The sequence below is a fragment of the Cervus elaphus genome, chromosome 26, assembly GCF_910594005.1.
Source record: "Cervus elaphus chromosome 26, mCerEla1.1, whole genome shotgun sequence".
Lineage (NCBI taxonomy): Eukaryota > Metazoa > Chordata > Mammalia > Artiodactyla > Cervidae > Cervus > Cervus elaphus.
The window spans coordinates 48,371,783-48,393,902 of NC_057840.1; the positions used below are offsets into that span (position 1 = coordinate 48,371,783).

The 22,120-nt window shown below is 55.9% G+C and overlaps 1 protein-coding gene across 2 annotated transcripts in view; it reads left to right on the plus strand.

Moving 5' to 3' along the window:
• The window catches only part of KIF25 (kinesin family member 25), a 43,662-nt gene extending 22,208 nt beyond the window's left edge, over positions 1 to 21,454 (plus strand). The window contains exons 8-15 of one of the 2 annotated variants that reach the window (XM_043888440.1): positions 3,964 to 4,031; positions 10,268 to 10,342; positions 12,918 to 13,067; positions 17,335 to 17,511; positions 18,652 to 18,824; positions 19,863 to 20,057; positions 20,420 to 20,575; positions 21,308 to 21,454. In XM_043888440.1, coding sequence (XP_043744375.1) covers positions 3,964 to 4,031; positions 10,268 to 10,342; positions 12,918 to 13,067; positions 17,335 to 17,511; positions 18,652 to 18,824; positions 19,863 to 20,057; positions 20,420 to 20,575; positions 21,308 to 21,447 — 1,134 coding nt within the window. In that variant the 3' untranslated portion in view covers positions 21,448 to 21,454. The remainder of the gene's footprint in view (positions 1 to 3,963; positions 4,032 to 10,267; positions 10,343 to 12,917; positions 13,068 to 17,334; positions 17,512 to 18,651; positions 18,825 to 19,862; positions 20,058 to 20,419; positions 20,576 to 21,307) is intronic. The other variant, XM_043888442.1, reaches the window with a different exon arrangement.
• Positions 21,455 to 22,120: the final 666 nt, after the last annotated feature.

Consider the following 22,120-nt stretch of genomic DNA (forward strand, 5'->3'; position numbering starts at 1 on the left):
CTCATCGCATCTGTGTTTCTCTTCAAGGTTCTTTGTGGTATTTCAGGCAGTTCCATGGTGAAGTCCGTCTTTGTCCGAGGTTCTTTGTGGTATTTCAGGCAGTTCTGTTGTGAAGTCTGTCTGTGTTGCCAGACTGCTGGCCCAGGCAGGCGCACGTCCCTTCTGTTCGCTAGAGGCTCCATTCAGCTTCCAGCTTGGGCAGTTCTCCAAACATACTTATCGTGAGGGAATAAAAAGGTGAAAGCACGTTTCTAGCTTGATTTGTTTCTGGGCAGATTGTATTCAGAGACTGAGATGGTTTTTTGCCAATAATTGATTTAACCCAGGTTCACCGTGGGAATGAAAGTGGTTTCATAAGCCCTTTGCATACAGGATAATGTCTCTTAAAAAGTCAATTAAGGAGTAACACTGCAAGGGCGTCCCTAGAGGCTCAGTGGTAAAGAACCTGCTTGCCAATACGGGAGACACGGGTTTCATCCCTGGTCTGGGAGGATCTCACGTGTCTCGGAGCAAATAAGAAAGATAAAAAAAAAAAGTAACATATTACAGATATGACAGACTGATCACGGGTTGTTCCAGGCAAGGGGGACGAAAGGAAGGAAGTGCAGCTGGAGCGGAGGTCAGCCTTGCTGGGAGCTGGCTCCGGCGGGGCGGCTCCCCAGCCACGTGCTGGTCCAGCTCCTCCAAACCCGCCTGTCGACCCGCCGGGTTCTGGGTCCCTGTGCTCTCTGCCCGGGGCACCTCCCCCAACCCCAAGGCTGAGTCTCGCCCGCCTTCAGGCGAGTCCCCGAGCCTTTGATTCTCCTCCGTCGTCTCCCCTCTCCCCGACCGCTTGTCTGTCCAGCAGTCTCGGCCCAGGACCTGGGCGTCTCCCTCCGTCCACGCGACTGTGCGTCCTCTGCCGCCCAGCGCACCGCTGTGTTCTGCGCGTCTGAGTGGACCTCGGGACCCCAGACTCGGCCGGGCAGCTCGATCCCAGGAGGCGGGGGCCCTGGGGCGGGGGGCTGGGGGCGGCAGCGCGAGGATGCGGAGGGCGGTGGTCGGGGCTGTGGGCTCTCCCTGGAGCCTCTGACCGGGCCGCTGTCCCCATCCGCCAGGGACGGCGGATGACGCTCCGCTCCTCCCTGTAACCGACCGGCTCTCAAGCCGAGAGGCGGCTCCTGGCGTCCTGAGGAGGCCACCGGTGAAGCTCCTGCTGAGGTCGTGAGCCTGTGGAGGGAAGCGTGTCGGTGGGTTTTCATGCGCTGCTGGCCTCCTGGGACCTGAGCAGTCCGTCTCCGCCCACCGGGAGCTGCTTCGGTCCCGCACCGCCCAGACTCAGGGAGGACCCTGTCGCTGCCGGCTCGCGTCCAGCCGACCCCACCCACCCCCTCAGGGCCTGCAGGTCGGGGGGAAGCCCGTCTCTCACTTTTATAGTGAACATTGTGGGTCTTTGGTTTTGCTATCTGGTTGCTCTGTTTTTGAATGTGGAGATTTGAGGTGATCCCACATCCGCGCCTGCCTATTTATTTTAATAGTTTCCGAGCTCCTCTGGATCTGTCGCCTGGTTTTTATTTTAACAGTTTCCGAGCTCCTCTGGATCTGTCGCCTGGTTTGAACCAACCAGCCAGGAAGTCGTCGGCTAGCTGCAGGTGTATTTTACCCTCATGGTTTTGCTGAGACTCAGCCACATCGGGCAGGAACCGTCAGTGTGGGGTGCCCGGCACGGGCGAGGTGACAGAGGCCGTCTTCTTGGGGTCAAGGTACCCCATGTCCCCTCCTGGGAGAGGTTGTCACTCCAGGTCTGCAGACTCGTGGCCCGTCTCAGGAGAAGGAGCAGCACCCCCAAACACGAGGCCGCGTGCTGCACAGTGGAGACCCCCGATATCTGCTGTGACGTCCCAGAAAGTGTGGGCTAACTCGCCCTGCTGCAGGGGGGCCAGGGCATGACTGAGGACCCCTGACCTTGGAGAGAAAAGTGTCCAAGGCTTAGAAACCGCCCACACAGCCCAACTGCGGCCAGGGTAGGGGGGAAGCGGCGAGGGAACCAGAGGCGGGTTCCTCCTGAATGTGCCTGACTTGACCCCTCTTGGCCTCAGATTTCTTTCTGTAAAATGTGGGAGCTCAATTAAAATTTGCTCTTAGCTCTAAGACTAGATGACCGAGTTGATGACCTAGAATTTTACACCCTATACGCTTTGAAAGCTTCCTAGGGAATTGGATGCAAGTGAAACAGATGATACAGCAGCTGAGTGTAAGGGAAATGGCCGTTATTGATCACTGACTCTGAGCGTGCTGTTCCTCCGGAGCCTCGTAATTCCACGAGGCAGGGACGATGAAGTGAGTTCTGTAGATGAACCCTGGTGTTTGTACCCGAGAGGATGTCTAGGGCTCAAGGGCATGAGGATATGGAAAGGAGGGGTTACTCTGGACGCTTGTTTGCGAGAAGGAGGGGTGTGCGGTGTCGTGAGGGGGCGACGTTGGACAGGCAGGAGAGAACACGGACGCAGTGTCTGTGAAGATGAAGCTCTGCCCTTGGCGTCCTCTCAGATGCTGTTTAAAATCCAGCGATCACGCCCTGGGGTGGCTTCCTAAGGGGTCGTGGGCATCTCCCGGGGTCAGGCTTGTCTTTATGGCTTTGTATGGCCCTCAGATGGTGAGCTGGAGCTTTGGGGTGAGACTGTACACCTTAGCAGTTCTCACTCGTTTTTCTGTGTGGTTAAACCCTAGGCATCTGTAGACTTCAGCCAGTCTTCAGACAGGGGGTATGTCTGCCCCGTCCCTCCTGGGGCACCGGGGTTTCATTCTGGCTGGTGCTAAAGGAGCAGCCCCACCATCTGGCAACAGGAACGCCACAGGGCGGGGCGCGGGGCCCAGGCTGCTGGGCAGGCTCCAGTCCAGGGGCCGGGGTGACAGGCAAGCAGTTTGTGCCTGCAAAACCTAAATAGGCCACTTTTTGGATATGTATTTATTTTGCATAAACACATATTATATGTAGGTGATACCAGCATTACTAAAATAAATATACATACACACTAATATTGGGCTTCCCTGGTGGCTCAGTGGGTAAAGAATCCGCTTGCCAAGCAGAAGATGCAGGTTTGATCTTTGAGTCAGGAAGATCCCCTGAGAAGGGAATGGCAGCCCACTCCACTATTCTTGCCTGGAGAATCCCATGGGCGGAGGGGCCTGGCGGGCTGTGGTCCGTGGGGTCGCAAAGAGTCGGACACGACTGAGTCAGCCGCCACGCACGCTGATGTCAGTTGGTGATGCTGGTAAGGCGACGTCGGTAAGGCTTTGGGCATGCCCCCTGGAGCCTCTGCTGTTACGGAAATGTCAGGTGCCCGCGGGTCTCGCATCCCTGCAGCCCTGGGGTTTTCACTCCTCCCCTTCTATGCTGTGTTCTCACGACTCGGGTTTTGTTTGAGAATCCAAACCGGCTCCAGTGGCTTGTTCTTCCTTTGCTCGAGAGAAACTCAGGTTCCTTTCCTGCTAACAAATTGCCTTTGCTTCTCTCCGTACAGGATGTTGTGTAAGAAAATAGTTTAGCCAGATCAAAAGCTGATGTGTTTGAAAAACAATCCACCGGTCATAACTGAATTAAAACGATATCTGAGAAAGATTCCTTTAGCCCCGGGAAGTCTGACGCCGCCTCACTTGAAAGAGCTGCCGGGGCTGGCTGACCCCGGTCCGGGGCAGAGGAGGAGCGATGTGTGTGTCTGTAGACTTGACTTGCTTCTATCAGAGCCTGGAAGGCTTTCCCTCTTAAAGACCAGAGAGTGAACTTCAGCATCCTTGGGACAATGTGGTCCGTGTCTTAGTGACTCATGCTACGGAGGAGAACTGAGCCACAGGCCGTCTGCAGACAGGGCGGGCTGTGTCCGGGCAGAACCTGCTTACATCAGTGGCCCAGGGGCCGCGCTCTGCCCTCTCTGCCCAGCACTACTAATGCAGCTTTTTTTGTTTTTCACTCTTTTCTACTAGGAAACCGTCCTGGTGGACTGCACCCGGCCTGGCCACCCTTTGATTAATAAGACATATACGTTTGAAAGGTAAGTGCTTTTCGAGATGACAGGTAAAGTTACACAAATGGAAACTTTGCACTAGGGTTTGATTAATAAAAGGCACAATTCATCCTATCATTTCGACTAGTCGCAAAGGGGCAGAGGCAGTTCAGTGGAGAAAGGTCAGTCTTTTCCGCAAGTGACGCTGGAACCGCTGGACGTCCACGGGCAGAAATGAAATGGATCTTTGTCCAGACGCCACAGCTTTGGCAAAAATTAACTAAAGTGGAAACTACATGTCAAGCCTGAAACCACACAACTTTTAGAAGGCAGCACAGAAGAAAAGTCTTTGTGACCTTGGGTTAAGCATGGGATTCTTAGAAATGTGCCAAAAGCGTGATCCAGAAAAGAATCAGAAGTTAAACTTTCTTTTTTGTTTATGATACTGTTAAGAGGATGAGGGGACAAGCCACATACTGGAGAAAGTATTTGGAAATCACATAGCTTACAAAGGACTGGATCCAGAATACACAGACAGCTCTGGAAAATCAGAGAACAGACAGCCCAGTGAACAAGTGGGCAAAACATCCAAACAGACATCACTCCAAGGACAGAGACTCAAGTTACAGTTACTCGGGAAATGCCACTGATAATCCAAGCGGCAATGGCAGGCAGTGCAGTAAACCCCTGACCACTTGACCCAGAGACCCTCCCCCAGGCATTCACCCAAGACATTCACAGAAATGTTTACACACATGTTTACACAAACCGCGACACTGGGTGATTACAGCTGCTTCACTCATAACCGACAAGACTGGGGACAAGCCGGTGGGAGGTGGAGCCCGAGGGTCCCGGGGATGGAGTGCAACCCAAAGGGAGGACAGACCACCGTCGTGGGCAGAGGAGGCCGGACCCAGAGGGTCACGGGATTCGTTCCGTCACAGACGTTCTGGACAAGACAGAACTCTAGTGGCTGCTGGGAGGCGATGGAGAAAGTGTCAGTCACTCAGTCGTGTCTGGCTCTGTGCGACCCCGTGGACCGTAGCCCGCCAGGCTCCTCTGTCCATGGGATTCCGCAGGCAAGGATACTGGAGGGGGTTGCCATTTTCTTCTCTAGGGGCTCTTTCCAACCCAGGGATGGAAGCTGGGTCTCCCGCATTGTAGGCAGACGCTTTACCGTCTGAGCTACCAGGGAAGTTCTGTACTTGTGATGGGGGATCCTGATTTAATCAAATAAACAAACCATTAAAAATTATGCTGGGCTGACTCTATTCATATCAAAGCTGTTGTTCAGTTGCTAAGTCATGTCTGACTCTGACCCCATGGTCTGCAGCACGCCAGGCTCCTCTGTCCTTCACTGTCTCCCGGAGCTTGCTCAAACTCGTGTCCACTGAGTCGGTGATGCCATCCAACCATCTCGTCCTCCTTCTCCTCCTGCCCTCAATCTTTCCCAGCATCAGTCTTTTCTAATGAGTTGGCTCTTCGCATCAGGTGGGCAAAGTATTGGAGTTTCAGCTTCAGCATCAGTCCTTCCAATGAATATTCAGGACTGATTTCCTTCAGGATTGACTGGTTTGGTCTCCTTGCAGTCCAAGGGACTCCTAGGAGTCTTCTCCAGCATCACAACTTGAAACCATCAATTCTTTGGCACTCAGCCTTCTTTACAATCCAACTCACATCTGTACGTGACTGCTGGAAAAACCATAGCTTTAATTATATGGACCTTTATCAGCAAAGTGATGCCTCTGCTTTTTAATACGCTGTCTAGCTTTGTCATAGCTTTTCTTCCAAGGAGCAAGCATCTTTGACATCACGTCTGCAATCACCGTCCACAGTGATTTTGGACTCCAAGAAAATAAAGTCTGTCACTGTTAACATTGTTTCTCCATATATTTGCCATAAAGGATGGGACTGGATGCCATGATCTTAGCCTTTTGGATGTTGAGTTTTAAGCCGGCCTTTCCATTCTCCTCTTTCACCCTCATCAGGAGGGTCTCCATTTCCTCTTGGCTTAATTTCAGATTAATAATAATATTACCCGGGAGCAAGAGGGTCACTTCCTAATAACAAAGGAATCCACGTTGAGAGGAACCACAGCCCTGGAGGTGGTGACAGAGCTTCAAATGTGATAGAGCCTGGGAGAGAATCAGGCAAATCCGTCAGTGTAACCAGAGACGCTAGCACTCCTCTGTCAGTCCTGGACAGGCGGGGATGCAGAGCTCAGTGCGAATGTCTGCCCTCATGAACTGGGAGGGTAGCCGTCTCCCCGCCTCCCTCGGGTGGGGTGAGGGGCCCTCAGGGTGGTGGTCCCCGTGCTGTCCGCTCAGGGCTCCTCGGAAGCAGCTGCGTTCCGGCTCCAGGGTCACGTCCAGCCCCGGGGCTCTGAAGCCCCGCCTGCTTTGGGAGCCCCTGACCCCGCCCGCCCTGTGCCAGGCAGGGCCTGACCACCCCCTCGTGGGCACGAGCAGGTCCAACTTCACCAAGCTAGTTCATGCACCTAAGGTCACTTGGCCTTCGGGGGGTCCCTGGGGAGGGTGAGGCAGGCGCAGACCCCAGCCCCGGGCAGGCCCAGCGTGGTCAGGTCTTTGCATCCCACCGGCTGGCACTTGGATGGGCGGGGAAGGTGGGGGAGTCACCGTGGCCCCCCGTTTCGGCTGGGGGCAGGGGCAGCGGGCAGCTGGCAGTGGGCTGTCAGCTCAGACCCACTCGTCGGCGCTTCACTGACCACGTGAGGTCTTTGGATGGAAGGGGAGGTCCGCGCTGTGGGACTTGGGCTGAGCCCAGAGAGAAAGGAAGCCATCTGTGAAACGCGCTGACGGCTCGGTGAGGAGGAAACGCTGAGGCTGAAGCCTCCACGCTGGGCGGTCAGGGGCTCGGGGCCTGGCGACCTCACAGGCGGCGGAGCACGTGGGTCTGAGCAAGTCACAGCGTGGCTTTTCACGGGAGGAGTCAATGTCAAAATGGTTTATTTCCATCTGGAGGGAAACCTCAACAGTTTCAGCACTGAACTCCTGTTTTCTTTTTTTAAAATATTTATTTCTTTATTTGGCCGTGCTGGGCTTTAGTGCACCATGTGGGATCCTTGGTCTTCATTGAGGCACGCAGCATGTGAGGGTTAGTTCCCTGACCCGGGATGGAACCCAGGCCCCCTGCACTGGGAATGCAGGGTCTTAGCCACTGGACCACCAGGGAAGCCCCACTTAACTCCTTTTAAAAACAAATGCAAAAAAAAAACCAAAACAAATGCATGCAGGGGAAAGCACTCACCTCGCCTTTCAGCAAACTATGGATGGACCCAGGGTCAGAAGAAAGTGGTCTCTCCTGGGTACAGCAAAATATTATTATTTTTTTTAAAGTGACGGGAACCAACCCAAAATGCAGTGGGAAAAATCAGTCACTTTTGTTGTTGTGAGGCTAATGTATGCAGCAGGCAGCGGGAGGCCTCTTGGCTGTTCATCTGGGGGGTGTGTGTGTTTATGCTGCGATGTATCTGCCAACATATGTAGTACTGTCTATGTGTAGTCACTGTTGCCTGAGCCCCTGTTATGGGCAAGACGCTGCATGCGGGACCACGGGGAGGGCGAGGCTAGGCCGGTCCCCGCGGCCAGAGTCCGGCTCAGGGGAGGGTGGGATGAGCAGAGGCGCTGGCCCTGGGCCTCTACAGCCAGCTGACCGGGCGGAGCCAGGAGGAGAGGAGGGTCCCCCGGCCTGGCCTGCGTTCCGCCCCCCGCTCCGCCCGCCCGTCCTGACCCTCCGCGTCCCCGGCCCTTGTGGGCCCCAGGTTGGCAGCTGGCCGTGGTAAGAAATGGCACCTCTCTGTGCCCCGGGGGTCGGGTCCGACGTCCTTCGTGTGACTCAGCTGTGCTTCTGCAGTCTGCCTGTCTCTAGCTGTTTTTCTATAAAAGTATAGAAAGGATTTCTAATATAAGGAATTGACTAGACGCTTAGGGAATGCTCTATTATACTCTAAATTTTTTCTTCTCTATTTTTAGGGGCACTTTACATATTAAGGAAATCAACCTTTTGTCTGTGATTTAAGTCGCCTCTGTTTCTCTCAGTCATTTGTATCTTTTTCCCTGCGTCTGACAGCGTTCGGCCATGTAAAAGGTCTAACTCCGTTTACCATAATCACAGTTGGGAGCCTCCTGGGTCACACGGGAATACACCCACAGGCTCTGGTACCTGGTACCTGCACGGTCCGATTTCTTACATGGATCAGACCTCATGACCCACTTGGGACGGGACCTAGTGAACCGGGTGAGGTGGGGACATCTCTGTGGTGAGACTTCATAGCCAAGAGCACGGTGCCGGACGCCTGCTCATTCAGGTGGAATTCCGTGTCTTTCAGGGGTGGTTTATGATTTTCTTCATAAAGGGTTTAGACGTTTCTTTTCAAATTGCTGCCCAGGGTCTTTTTATTTTCATTCTCCTGTCACGTGTACCATCTTTCTCCTGTTACATCGGGGAGCTCCTTTAGTTAGTGTATCTGAATGCTGTTGGGTTTTGCACACAAATCGTACCACTTGCTACTTTACTAAACTCTCTGGTTGATTTGGTAACTTTCTCATCATTCAGCTTCAGATTGCTTGGATGTCTGGCCGAATCAGCTCTGAGCAGAGTCAGGGGATCCGCTCGGCAATCCTAGGGTCCCTGAGTCAGCGAACAGGGCTCGATACTATGCTGAGTAGCGAGCAGGCGGCGGGCCTGTGAGAGGCCTTTCCTCCTTGGTGAGAAAGACTCCAGTGTCTCTTTGAATAAGAAGCGCATGAAGCCTAAAATGTTTCCCATCCAGAAAAAGTTTGCCACCCATGAACATCTGTGAAGACATTTGGCCAGCTGCAATGATATTTAAGAACTGATGGGAAAAACAAGCTTGTCAGAACCCTGGAGAAATGTGTGTACTGCCCTCTTCTTGATGACAATAAGGAGTTAGTGTTCATGTTTAAAAGTGGGACAGTGGTAACACTGTGGTGACTTAAAGAGTCATCGTCTCTTGGAGGTAGGTAGTCAGTGTGTATGGATGAGCTGGACCTGAGCTGGCTGCAGAGGGCTCCAGGCGGGGGTTCAGATGAGGTCAGGAGGTGATGGGTGACTGTCGGAGCTGGCGATGCACAGACTGGGCTCATTCGCTGTTCTTCCTGCTTTTGTTATTTGGTGGCATTTTTTGGTGACAAGTTAAATAAGAGCTCAGACGGCCCACTGCTCTAAACATCCTCGGTGTGCTCAGCGAGCAGCATTTTATAAGAAGGCCCCTGACGTGGAAAACCAGCCCTGCTTCGAGAGATGAACTGGCTCCCCTGGGCATTAGGACACAGTTTGAAAGTGAAAGAAGAGAAAGCTTTGGTTCCAGCTAAATAAAAGCCCGTGTTTCAGAAAACGAAGCTTAAAATCCAAGCTCGCTCGGTTCACACACGACTCAACCGTGGCCGCGTCGGCTCTGGGCGGCCGGCCCTGCCTCTCCCCGCCGGCGCTGTTCCCATCTTGTTCAACGCTGTGCAGTGAACCACGGCTTCTGGAAGTCACTTCCTACTTCGGTTTATTCGTACATGTTTATAAACACATAACCGCACTGGACCGCCTTGTCATAGCCAGCATTCCAGTCCCATTTTGTGTATTAATGTTCAGCTGAACCAACCTGAGGCCTAGGAAAACATTTTTAAGAGCGTGAACATAAAAAGTATTACATATCAAATATTGCAGTGGTATGATTTTTACATCCTTGTTGTTGGACCCACTTAGGTGGAACTAATTTAGTTATGGGATAATTATATGATATCCTTTTTTTCTTGCTTGCTTTTTCTTTCTGCTTTGCAAGCATTTATAACTTTGCTTATGCTTATTACATTTTTATAACAGAGGAAGCAATTTTCATTCTTCTTTAACCTCTGTTAGCTTGAAAAGTAATAAAATTAATCTTTTATTGCTAAAAAAAAAAGTGAATGTTGACTGTGTTGGGGTTCCTATGAGAAGTATGTGAGGATATTTTTCTCAGGTTTCTGTATTTGGATAATAAAGTAAACCTCAAGGCTTCCCCGGTGGCTCAGATGGTAGAGAATCTGCCTGCAATGCAGGAGACCCAGGTTCAATCCCTGGGTGGGAAGATCCCTGGAGAAGAAAATGGCAACTAACTCGAGTGTTCTTGCCTGGAGAATCCCATGGACAGAGGAGCATGATGGGCTACAGTCTGTGAGGTCGTAAAGAGTCAGACATGAGTGACTGACTCACACTTACTAACTTACTTACATTTTCTTCCAATAATGCATCATGTTCCCTTTGCCTCTCAGAGTTTACAGCCCAGCAGAATCTCAGAGAGTGGTGTTTGAAGATGTGTGTCCGCTTCTTACGTCCTTCTTGGATGGGTGAGTTCAAACATTTCTGAGATCGATTATCACAGTGGGAGGTCAGTGTAAGTAGACGTCACCCCTGCTACAGATGAGGGTCTGGCATCGGTGTCCAAGTATTTTGTGCGCGTGTAGAGCAGACCCACGGCCCGGTGTCCACGGCCCTTCCCCCGGAGGAGGCGGAGACACGATTTGAGGAGCGACTGTGAAGGGAACTCGGGCCCTGGTCCAGACGATCATCCTGTTACGTTGCGTGAAGAGCGTGCGTGCTCAGTCGGGCCCCACTCTTTGAGACCCTGTGCCCCGTGGCCCTCCAGGCTCCTCTGTCCGTGGGAGCCTCCAGGCAGGAACGCTGACGATCATCCCATTAAGTCACGTGTCGTCTTCAGACTGAGAGGGCAGCTGCCTTCTCTCCGGGATTCTTAGCACATTTCAGCCCTTCTGTGAAGTCTGTTAAGAACAATGACACCAAATCGAGGGGCTTGTCCCGGTGGGAAGGGGCCTCTCCCCGTGGACGCTGCTGCTGGCCTCCAAGGCAGTGGCCGTCACCCAGGGACAAAGGTCACTTTTCAGCAGTGCCGTGCACGGCTCTGCTGGCTTAGCTGAGACCCAGTAAAGCAACACTTTCCACTTTGAAGAATCTGGGTTTGATGTAGACGTTGACATCAAGCATCCAGAAGAAGACATATTTGTGTTTGCCCAGCGCCAGTGAAATGAGGACTGTAATGACAGGGCTGGACCCAGCCACAGCGTGGCCGCCTCTGACCTCAGGGGTGTGGGGAGGCTCGTGGCCCGAACAGTCAGGTCAGCTCAGAAGCCACGTGTCGCCAGCTGCTCACGCCTACCTGGCCCACCCGCTGGGACATGGATTTTCCTGTCCATCTGACAAAAAGAGCTCTTCCATTGAAAACGACAGGAGAATCTTTCTCTCGCTCTCTCTCTTTTTTTTTCCCCCTAAGTATGCATCTTTCAAGTAAGCAGATTCCAGAAATAAAAAATGTCATCGTGGTTAACATGGTCTCTGCCTGTTGTAAATATGAAACAGATGCGCACGTCGAGTCCTGGGCTGCATCTCCCTCTCTCCTTTCCTCAGCGGTCTGGAAGGTCCCTGCAGGCGCTCATCTGTCCCTGCAAAGGCACTCCCCTCCCCACCCCACCCCCAGACACGCGCCTCTCAGGGAAGGTGTGAGAGGTGGGATGCCTGGTGTCTTCTCAGTTCTGGGAGAAGAGAAACGCAGGGTGAAGGCAGAGAGGCCCTTGATGGGTTTTCACCCTCGCATTTGGTTCCCGTCGTCTTTTCGGTCGAGGGAACAGCTGCCCTTGGAGGAAGAGGACTTTCTGGATCGATGTTCAAGGCGTGAGCCCGTCAGAACACTCTTCAGAGTCACTTTACTGGAGCCACGGCCCTTGTCTGGCTGGAGGAAGGGAGGGTTCTGAGCGGACTCGAGCAGCGGGATCAGAACCTCCGAGGGTGGGGCCTGCCTTCGGGGGGTCTCCTCCCCCGGGAGGCAGATGGGAGTCTGGGCTCAGCTTCAGCCGCTTGTGGGCCAGGCTCCCCTGAACCTCCACGGCCACGCGTGTAAAGCTACACCGCAGACTTACTTCAAATATTCCTTCAGATGCTTCCCCTCTTCTCACTGACCTTCTGGGCTAACAGCACAGGTGGAAGAAAAATCCTTCAGTGGTCCCCATCCTCTGTGAAGGAAGCTGCACTAAAATAACCCCAAACCAGGACAGTGGGGGCAGGCCAGCTGGTCCCAAGAGGCTCGGCACGGTCTGAAATGAGAACCCCAAGACCCTTCGGGAAACAAGGTGTAAGAGCACCTCACGACATTGCCCACCTGGAGTCGGCACTGTGAGGAATCCTAAATGTAACGGGGGCGCTTCCCCGGTGGCTCGGAGATAAAGAGTCCGCCGGCCGATGCAGGGGACACAGGTTCAACTCCTGGTCTGGAAGGTCCCACGAGCCTCGGAGCAACTAAGCGCGGGGGCCACAAGTACTGAAGCTCGCGCACCCCGAGCCCGCGCTCCACTGCACGAGAGGCCGCCGCCAGGAGGAGCCGGCGCTCTGCACCCAGAGGGGAGCCCGAGCAGAGTGAAGACCCAGCACGGCCAAAAACAAACAGATGAAATTATCTTTAAAAAATGGAATGGGGGAAGTATTTTTAAGACATCAAAAGAAAATATGCAAACTTCCATGTGCATTCTAGTTAGCCTGATTTTATGAAGATGAACTTAATTCAGGCGACTCCAGACGTTGGAATGAGAGGAAGTTAGGAGGAGGGCCTGGCCCGGGAAGGACTCGGGCCGGCTGTGGGCTCCTCGTGGCCTCCCGTGAGGAGCTGCAGAGCTGCCCACGAGACACAGGTGTCCCGAGAGGCACGTGTGTGTAAGCACGGGTATGACCATCCGTGTGCACCCTTTCAGCCACAGGGGCGGGGTATGCCTAAGACAGGCGTGGTTAAACTCAGGCGGGCTTTTCAGGGAGCAGGATTCAGAGGGAATCACTCGAGCGAACACTCGTCTCAGGGTCCGGTCACGGCGCCAGGCCCTCCGCCTGTCTTTCTGCCCTGAAGTCTGGCTTGTGTTTCAGGTACAACGTCTGCATCATGGCTTATGGGCAGACGGGAAGCGGGAAGAGCTTCACCATGCTGGGCCCGCATCGCCAGGAGGAGCCGGCCCCGCCGTCAGAACCCCACGGCGACGCGGGCATCATCCCCAGGGCGGCTGGAGAGCTCTTCAGGTACCGGGCGGGCAGGGAGGACCAGGCCGGGGTGCGGCAGACGCGGGCGTGAGATGGGGGCCACGCCCGTCCTCCTTTAGGACACGGTCAGAACCCGGCCTTACCACCAGGGACGCTGAGAGTCCTTACGGCACATTCATCAGTAACGCTGACATTCTGACTGTTGCAAGTGAGGCAACGCTTCTCAAAGGGCTCCCCAGTCAGACAGCTTGTGTCAAGGGAGGCTGGGAGTGGGTTTCCCTTCTGCAGCTGAGGGGACAGAGGGAAGCCTGTGGTCTCGCCTTTGCCTCCTGCCCCGGGAAGCAGACACGCCGGTCCTCTTCGTGGGCGACTGAAGAGGCTCCCGTCCCACTAAGGGGCCTGGGAGTCATGGAGGCGCGTCCTCTGGTTGTCACGGTGTTGCCCCGCCCCGACCGTTGCTCCGAGGAGAAACCGGGAATGCTGGCCCCAGCGGCCCAGGCCGTGTCCCGAGGTCTCCTCCCACGGGTCGTGACCTTCTGCCCCGGGGAGCCCGTGTGCGCCGCCGGGCCTCGCTTCTGTGCGTTTTGTCGGGGCCGCAGGTGCAGACTGTGCGTGTGTCCTAAGTCCTGGGAGGAGGGCGTCTTCCGCAGCGGGGAGCCGCGTGGCCGGGTGCCCTCTGAGCTCCCGACCCCTGGAGTTCAGGTTTTGTCTCCGTATCTCCTTACGTCCTTCAGTGTCTGAAAATCAGGGCGAGGCACAACCCCCACAGAAGCTCAATGATTTGGTGCCTCTTCAAACCAGTATTCTTTCATTATTAGTGCACAGAAAAGATGCATTTGTTAATTCGCTTCCACAAACCCTTTCAGGAAATAAACCTTGGTAAAATATCTCCCAGTTTTTGGTTGTTCTTGTTCTCCCCTTGACGCTTGTGATTTTCGGGATCAGACCATTTCCTAGGAGGTCAGACTGTCAGCCCTGGGGAGCCGCAGCCGACACGAGCGTCCTGCAGGTCGCCATGGGATGCAGCCCTCGAGGGCGGTGCTCGGGCGACCGTCAGAGCACACGGAGGCGGCCCGGGGACCAAGGCCAGCCTGGGGACCCCGCGCTGTTTCATCGGCCCAAGCAGGTGACGGCCACGCCTGAGCTCCGTGGGCGGACATCTGTGAACAGCAGAGCCGCTCTCGCAGACACAGGGCTCACCGTTCAAGGGCAAAGGCCTCCTGCTGGGGACGCAGGCCACGTGAAGTGTTTCTTTCTATTTCAAGAGACCGAGGCCTCGGTGATGCCCAGGGAGTCGCCTGGTCCCTGCCTGGGGCCGCTCAGCCAGCAGCTGGCTGGAAGCCGGGCGGCGCCATGTGAGAGCCAGGCAGGACCGCGCGGCTCTCCTGGGCATCCAGGGAGAGGGACCCGGAGAGACGGGGCGTGGGTGGGAGGGCGGTGCGGACTGGCAGCCTCTGGGGGAGAAGCCCCCCGACTCCCCCGCCCACATTTAAAGTGGCTGCACCCATGCTGCTGAGATAACCGTCCAGACCCGTGGAGACGGCGTGGCTGGGGCAGGCCTCAAAGCATCACCTGGTGATGCCTCCCTGCCCATCCTACCTGAAGGGCCCAAAAACAGAGGAGGCAAGCGAATGAGCTCAGGCCAGAAACGGGGCCGGGACAGCGGGAGTCAGAGACGCCCGCTCTAAGCCTCACACCCCCGCCATCCTCTCGTCTCCAGCAGGGGCCCCAGGGGGCAGGCAAAGCCCTGCCCAGCAGGGAGACGGGCCGACGGCGTCCCTCTGAGTTTGCCTTCACTGACTCCTGGTGTGAGCCACGTGCCTGCTCGCAGGGCTGGTCCAGACTGAAGCTGAACTTGCAGACACACGGTGTCCAGTGAGTCCAGCGTAGGCAGTGCTCACTTGACGAGTCACGGAGCTTGTCCCTGAGGGCAGCAAGCAGAGGCCGAGGGCCCAGGGCAGGACAGCTGCCCCTAAGAATGCCGGAGGGAGGCTGTTCGGACGACGCTGGGACAGCGTCTCCAGAGATAGGACACACGGCGTCGCCTGACGGTGGCCTCCCGTCAATGGGCATTTAAATCACCTGCTTCCAGAGCGGGTTTTTTACATTTTGAGTCTTGGGAGTGAAATGAGTCAGACCCTTCCCACTCAACGTTGACTCTTCTTCCGAGTGGGGGGCCATGGGCGCAGCTCACCCCCCAGGGCCCACTGCCATCGCTTGCAAGAATAGGACTAAAGGTCCAGACGTGGAAAGTTGTCTACCTCTTCAATTTCTAATCACAGTGGACAAACCCCGGGAAGGAACGCGTGTAGCCGTGTTGGCGGCTGAGTGTCTGTGCCTGACTCCAAACCCAGCGATGGGCGCAAAGAGTCGGACACGACTGAGCGACTTTCACTTTCACTTTTCTACCCTCTAGACACCTCTGAGGGCTTCCCTGTTGGCTCGGGGGTAAAGAATCTGGCTGCAGTGAAGGAGACACAGTTTCCATCCCAGGGTCGGGAAGATCCCCTGGAGAATGGAATGGCAACCCGCTCCAGTGTTCTGGCCTGGAGAATCCCATGGACAGAAGAGCCTGGCGGGCCACAGTCCATGGGGTCACAGTCAAGACATGACTGAGCGCCTAACACGCACAGACACGGCTGGAGGCACAGGGAACATGAACCGTGCGTGTGAGAGCATTCAGCCCTCAACAGAACGGAAGCCGTCAGGACCCGGGGCATTCGCGCAGGGAGAGACGGACAGGACTCCAAGCCGGGGCACCTGGAGGGGCACTCGTGGGCGGGGGTCGTCACCTCCCTCCACTGCCTCTGTGCCCGGCGACCTCCCAGCGCTGACGTCTCAGGAAGCCTGTGCATGTTTTATATAAAACGTATCACACTCTGTTGGAGTCATTTGCCTACTAAACACTTAGTTTCTTCAAAGCCAGGACTGAGGACTAGTTTTTAACATTGTTTGTGGAAATTTGCCACCAATTGAGTAATTCTCGTGGGACAAGTGAATCAATGCATTAAGCAAATCAAATAATTAAACAGAAGAAAAGCGTTTCCATGAGCTTTTGAGAGATGAGAAATCTCTCATCTGCTACTGTAGAGATGAGAAATCTCGTTCCGGTTTGGGGCCCCTCGGAGAGATGGAGCCAAGTGCATCTTTCCTGACATGTCAGGAGGGGACATACCATCTCTAGCTTATCTTCTCTTGGTTTTCACTTTTCGGACAGTCACTTAGAGCTTTCTCAGCAAAACCCAGTGCTAAGAACTATCCAGATACCCAGAACTCTTTGCCAGCGATTACTTTCACGAGAGAACTTAGCTCACGTTTTCCTTCGTTGCAGTCTTTTTGATTTCCTTAGTTGATTGTCATTAGACGATGCTAATGCCTGGTTTTATCTGTAGATGTCCCATGGATGCAGATGCAAAGCCCACCTATCAGGGCTTGAGCAGGACTCGCCCAGGCCGGGGCCCAGAGTGTCTTTACAACAAGAGAAGCACAGTCAGAATTCTGATTCTGTCTGATTCTGACTGGCTTTCCTGGGCCAGCGTTAGAGACACGGTCATGCCCCGAGGAGACAGCCTGGTCCTTGGTGACCGGATGGTGTGGGGCGTGAGGTCAAAGGGATGGAGCAGGGACATGGGGTGGGGCAGGAAGCTGGGCTCAGTGGTCAGCGCTTCCTGGGGCGGGACCGTGGGGTTTTGCTCCAAGTGTGTCCTGTCTTTACTTTTGAATTGATCTGCAGTCTGCATGTAGTACTTTAAAACTTGAAACAAAATAAGATGTGTGGTGGTTTTCTTTAGAGTCTAGTGGGTTTTAGAGAGGTCATGGTGAGGGCTTAGTTGAAAGGCGCTTTAGGAGGGGCATTGACTCAACATCATGGACTCAAGCTTCCTGAAAGGGAACAGATTTTAAAATAAACAAGCCTGGTTGCTGGGCCCGCGCTCAAAGCCTGCTTTGGGCTTCTGTGTGGGACTCAGCTTGGGCGTGGTGACTTCTGGGTCAAGACTGTGGGCTCTTCAAGCATCTTTACAGTGTATTTAGAGCTTGAGGGCAGAAAGCACTGATTTAGATACAACTTGGATGAAATAACTGTGTTCCCAAGACAGTCATTTTCTCTGCAGTTTAAAGAGGATGTTCCCTTCTTCCTGCGTGGCCGGTGAGATGGTGCCCAGTGGCCCTGAATCCTGAGTTTTGCAGCCCGTTTCTCGGACTCTGACCGCCTCATGTTGGAAGTCACTCTTTAAGCCCTGTCTCCCCGGGGTTACCCACGTTCCTCTGACGGTCTGGTGTCTTGTGTGTCTCACCCCTCCTCCAGGCTTATTTCAGAAGATGCGTCACGGAGCCCGGAGGTGGACATTTCCATAGTGGAAGTTTATAACAATGACATTTTTGACCTTCTGGCTAACGACAGCTGTCAAGTGGCATCTGGGGTGAAGCGGCAGGTGCTGACGACCCAGCAGGGGAAGAAGGCGGTCTGCGGGCTGACCTACCAGTGAGTGACCGGGCGCTGAGCTCTGCGAGCGGCCGCAGCCTCGAGGGGACCCCACGTAGAGCCAGGCGAGGCGTCCCAGTCAGCGCGCCTCCCGAGAGAGGGTTCACTGTGTTTATTTGCCCAGGGTGCAGTTCTCCACTTTCAATTTGCTTTAGAAACGATCTTTTAACGTCATAATGAAGACAAATTAGCCGGTGCTTTAAAATATCTTCTTTAAGAGATGGCGGGACAGGCGTTATCGCCGAGGCTCGGCTGAGGGACGGGCGTGGAGAAGCCCCAGGACCCGCCAGAAGCCCCTGGGTTAGGCACTGGTGTACTTGGGTCCCTTGGCATATCAGAATTTTACCGAATACACCAAGGAATCAGCTTCTCCCCCAGAGCTCCGTGTTGTTAGATTCACGTTCAGGAATCAGGTTTGCTTCGGGCAGCGGTCACCTGACCCATGTGGAGGAGAAGTCATGAAGGGTCAAGGTCATGCCGCCCATTCTGCGGTCTCAAAGTTAGCAGAGGAAGGGTCTTCAGACTATTCCTTTTTTTTTGTATTGGCGTATAGCCAATTAACAATGTTGAGATAGTTTCAAGGGGTCAGCAGAGGGACTTGACCATACATGTGTATGTGTTGCGAGTTATTTCTAACATTTGAAAAAGCCTAAAGGAAGTCATACGTCTGACCATGATAAGTTTACACGAGCTAACCCAAACTGCCAGATTTTCACTAACAGATGTCATGATCAAAACGTTTTCTCCTGCAGATCAGAAGTTCTGCTTATCTCATCAATTAAAAGAAGAAAGTAAATTAAATTTGCATTTCGTAAATTTGATGAAATTTGGTTTGATAGGCAAAATATTTTAAAATCTCGGGGTCCTTGAGGGCACCATAAATACAAGCAGGCATGATGTAGAGAAGATTGGGAAGCTCCGCTTGGTTTGAAAACAGCTGATTACTTCAGGGTAAAGCAGTGAGAGATACGATAAGTCAAACAGATCCCGTGAAGTGAAACGCTGGGTGTCTCGCGTTTACTCTTGTCTGAGGTGCACTGCTTCCCTGAGCCGGGTACATGTGGCCCCTGCCCAGGCGTGCGTGCAGGCCGGCCTCCCCGACCACCCCCGGCCCCTCAGTACCCGCGTGTGCACCCACAGGTCAGTCCGCAGTGCCGCGGAGTTCCTGACGCTCGTGGGCAGGGGTCTGCAGCTGCGGGCGAAGCAGCCCACCGCGGTGCATGCCGAGTCCTCCCGATCTCACCTGGTGATAACCGTGACCCTGGCTGCAGCCGCCTCCCCCCGTGGCCCCGGCGGGCGGCCATCCACACCCGGTCAGTGCCCATGGAAGAAATGCACGGGGGACGGGAGGAGTCCGCCTACCGCAGGCTCTGAGACACGCCCAGAGCCCGGGGAGGGTCCGCAGCCCAACCCCAGGAGCCGGGGGACCCAGGCCAAGGACAAGGGGGCCCAGCATAGAGACGGCGTGTCTTCCTGGGAAACGTGACGCGTTCATCGCGAACGACACTCTGACTGTGACCTGGGTTTAAGAAGGCAGACACCAGTACACACACACGCAACAATTCCAGCTGGGTAAGAGAATCATGCGCGTTCCCAGGTCCTCACTGGCCGGAAGGTCCAGAGCAGCGCGCTGGCATCACCTGCGGGGCTGGTGGGAGCGCGGACCCTCTCCTGCCCCCACCCCTCCCGCCATCGGGACCCCGGGGCACGGCTGGGGCACTGGATGCACGCTTCTCCAAGTTCAGGGAGCCAGCGTCCTGCGGAGGACCACCCGTCCAGGGAGAGGGTATCCCCTGTGCACAGTAATGAAGGCCACGGAGAAGCCCCAGGCCCGGGGGCCAACCCCCAAAGGGCGTCCACACTCCAGACTCAGGCAGGGAGGCGGAAACCATCCTGACCCAGCTTGTCGCAAGGCCACTTGAAGCCCAGGGCATTACCAAATCTTCCTCGGAAAGCTTGTTTAGTGTTCGTGGGACTAATTAGGCATTGCTTCCCGGGTGGCTCAGTGGTGAAGAACCCGCCTGCCAGTGCAGGGTTCCCTGGATTGGGACATGGCATCCACTCCAGGATTCTTGCCTGGAGAAGCCCATGGACGGAGGAGCCTGGCAGCTGCAGTCCACAGGATCACAAAGAGTCGGACTTGACTTAGCGACTGAGCACGCACACAGACTTTAATTCACGTTTTGACCCCTCAGGGTCTCAGGGCCCTTTTCCTGTCTGTGTTTAAGAGGAAGGGTCTCACTTCTCGTGAGGTGTGGGCCTGCGGGGCGGAGCTGGGGGACTCCCGCCTCGGGGGGAGGCCCAGGGAGCTTGGGCACCGTCTCTTGTCTCTTGTCACGCCCCTGCTGCAGCCCCGCGGTCAGATCGGTCAGCGTCGACAGAGCCCTGCCGGCCTGGACCGCGGTCGCCGGCCACCGGGAGGAGGCAGAGCCTGCCCGTGCCCCGAAGGACCCGCGGGCGTGGACTCGGGCGGGCGGCCCCGGACCCCCTGGGGCAGGTGCACGCCACCCTGCAGCTTGTGGACCTGGCGGGCAGCGAGTGTGTGGGTGAGCGCGGGGAGCCTCGGGGTCCTGACTGTGAGCACACAGGGCTCCCAGGGGTGGCGTCCCCCCCAGTGCCCTCTGAGTCTCACCCCTCCCTCCTGGCGCCGTCTCAGCACCAAGACCCTGAGTGTCAGTTCAGATGCCACTCCGCGGGCTCCCAGCAGGGAGGGGAGCCCAGCCCCCCCAAGGCTTTCCCTGCCGGGGCCGCAGGTGGTCACGGGGGTATGTCCTGTGACAGGGTCTCCTCCACTCAGCCTTGCAGAGGGCACTCTCCCCACAATGCCTCTGTTTTGCTTTTCTGATGCCTCTTGATGTCAGCAAGGATTCATGCGACTCTTGTATGAGGGGGTCTCTGCACTCCCCAGGTGTGTCTGGAGTGACGGGGCCAGCCCTGAGGGAGACTTCTTGCATAAACCGGAGCCTGGCGGCCCTCTCGGACGTCCTGGGCGCGCTGGCGGAGGGCAGAGGCCACATCCCCTACCGGAACAGCCGGCTCACCCACCTGCTGCAGGACGCGCTCGGTACTGCTGTGCCGCGGCTGCCCCTGCCCCTGCCCCTGCCCCCTGGCCTGCTCCTCCCGCCCAGGGGGCTGGCTGGCTCTGGGGGTCTCTGCCTCCCTTCCTCGGGACTTGCAGCTCCTGTTAACTCGGTCGTTGTCTCGAGGGTTGTCTGACCCGGGTCGCTGGGCAGCGTGGGCACCACCAGTCCCTCCAGCTGGTCTCACGTTCCCGGGGTGGCACCCGCAGGGCTTCTCTGAGCCGTGGGACCACGTGGCTCCATCTCTGGTCTCAGGGTCTCCTCTTGCTCCGTCCACAGGACGAGGAAGGGGCTGCTCCCAGCTCTGCTGCTGCCCCTGATCCACGCCGACCGGGACCAGTGCTCAGCAGGATGCGTGGGGCTGGGGTGGCGGTGGGCACCCACACCGCACGCTCTCATCCCATGGCCGAGCTGCGGTTCTTCCCATCTTAGGTCTTTTTCCAAACTGCCTCCCCTATTTCTGGCCCTTCAGGCAACGTGAGAGGGGGCTTCCTCTTCGGGGAGAGGCCCAGTGGCGCCTTCCCAAGGGCCTGGAGGGGGCCAAGGGCCTGCAGAGCAGCAGGCAGGGCCCCAGCCTCCCTGGGCGCACCCAGGCCCCTGCCTCACACTCGTGTGGAGCCGCGGGGGCCAGGCCGACCCCTCCGGAGCCGGGCTTCAGAGATCCTCCTTTTCACTGGGGCTCTTCCCAACTGCACCTTGTCACTTCTTTCTCCAAGGAGGTGACGCCAAGTTACAGGTGATCGTGTGCGTGTCCCCAGGCCAGAGGCACGTGACCGAGACACTGCAGAGCCTGGGGTTTGGCGCCCGAGCGAGGCAAGTGGAGCGAGGCCGTCCAGCCCCCAGAAAACTCAGGTGAAGGAGAGGGGGCATGCTCAGGGCTTTTCCCCCTTAAATGTGCTCCTGGCTTTTCCTTATAATGTACGTGCTGTAAAAATAAACACACTGAATATGCAGCTTGTGAAGCTGAGCCAAGTGTGGACAGACCATCGAGGCAGCTGGAGTCTGGGCAGGGGAGGGAGATGGGTGAGGGGGAAAGGAGGAGGGGGAGGGGGGAGGGAGGAGGGTGGGGGTGAGTGGGGAGGGAGGAGGGGGAGTGAGGAGTGTGAGGGGATGAGGGAGGAGGGTGAGGGAGAAAGGAGGAGGGTGAAGGGGAGGGAGGAGGGGGAGGGGATGAGGGAGGAGGGTGGGGGAGAAAGGAGGAGGGTGAGGGGGGAGGGAAGAGGGTGAGGGGGAGGGGGAGGGGGCAAGAGAGGAGGGGGAGGGAGATGGGTGAGCGGGAAAGGAGGAGGGTGAGGGGGGAGGGAGGAGGGGGAGGGGTTGAGGGGGTGCAGGTGGGAAGAACCTCCTCCCCACCGAGGGCTGCCAGATTTGGGACAGAAGGATCTGAGAGCCTGACGGAGTCCCGCTGTGGTTTAGAGCTGTACCCTCTTCTTCACGGAAAAGTGATGCAGTGAAAAGCCAAGGGCCCCTGCAGAGATGCTGCAACTGCCTGGGGGCAGGTTGATGTGGGCCTGGGTCAGCGCCCGGCA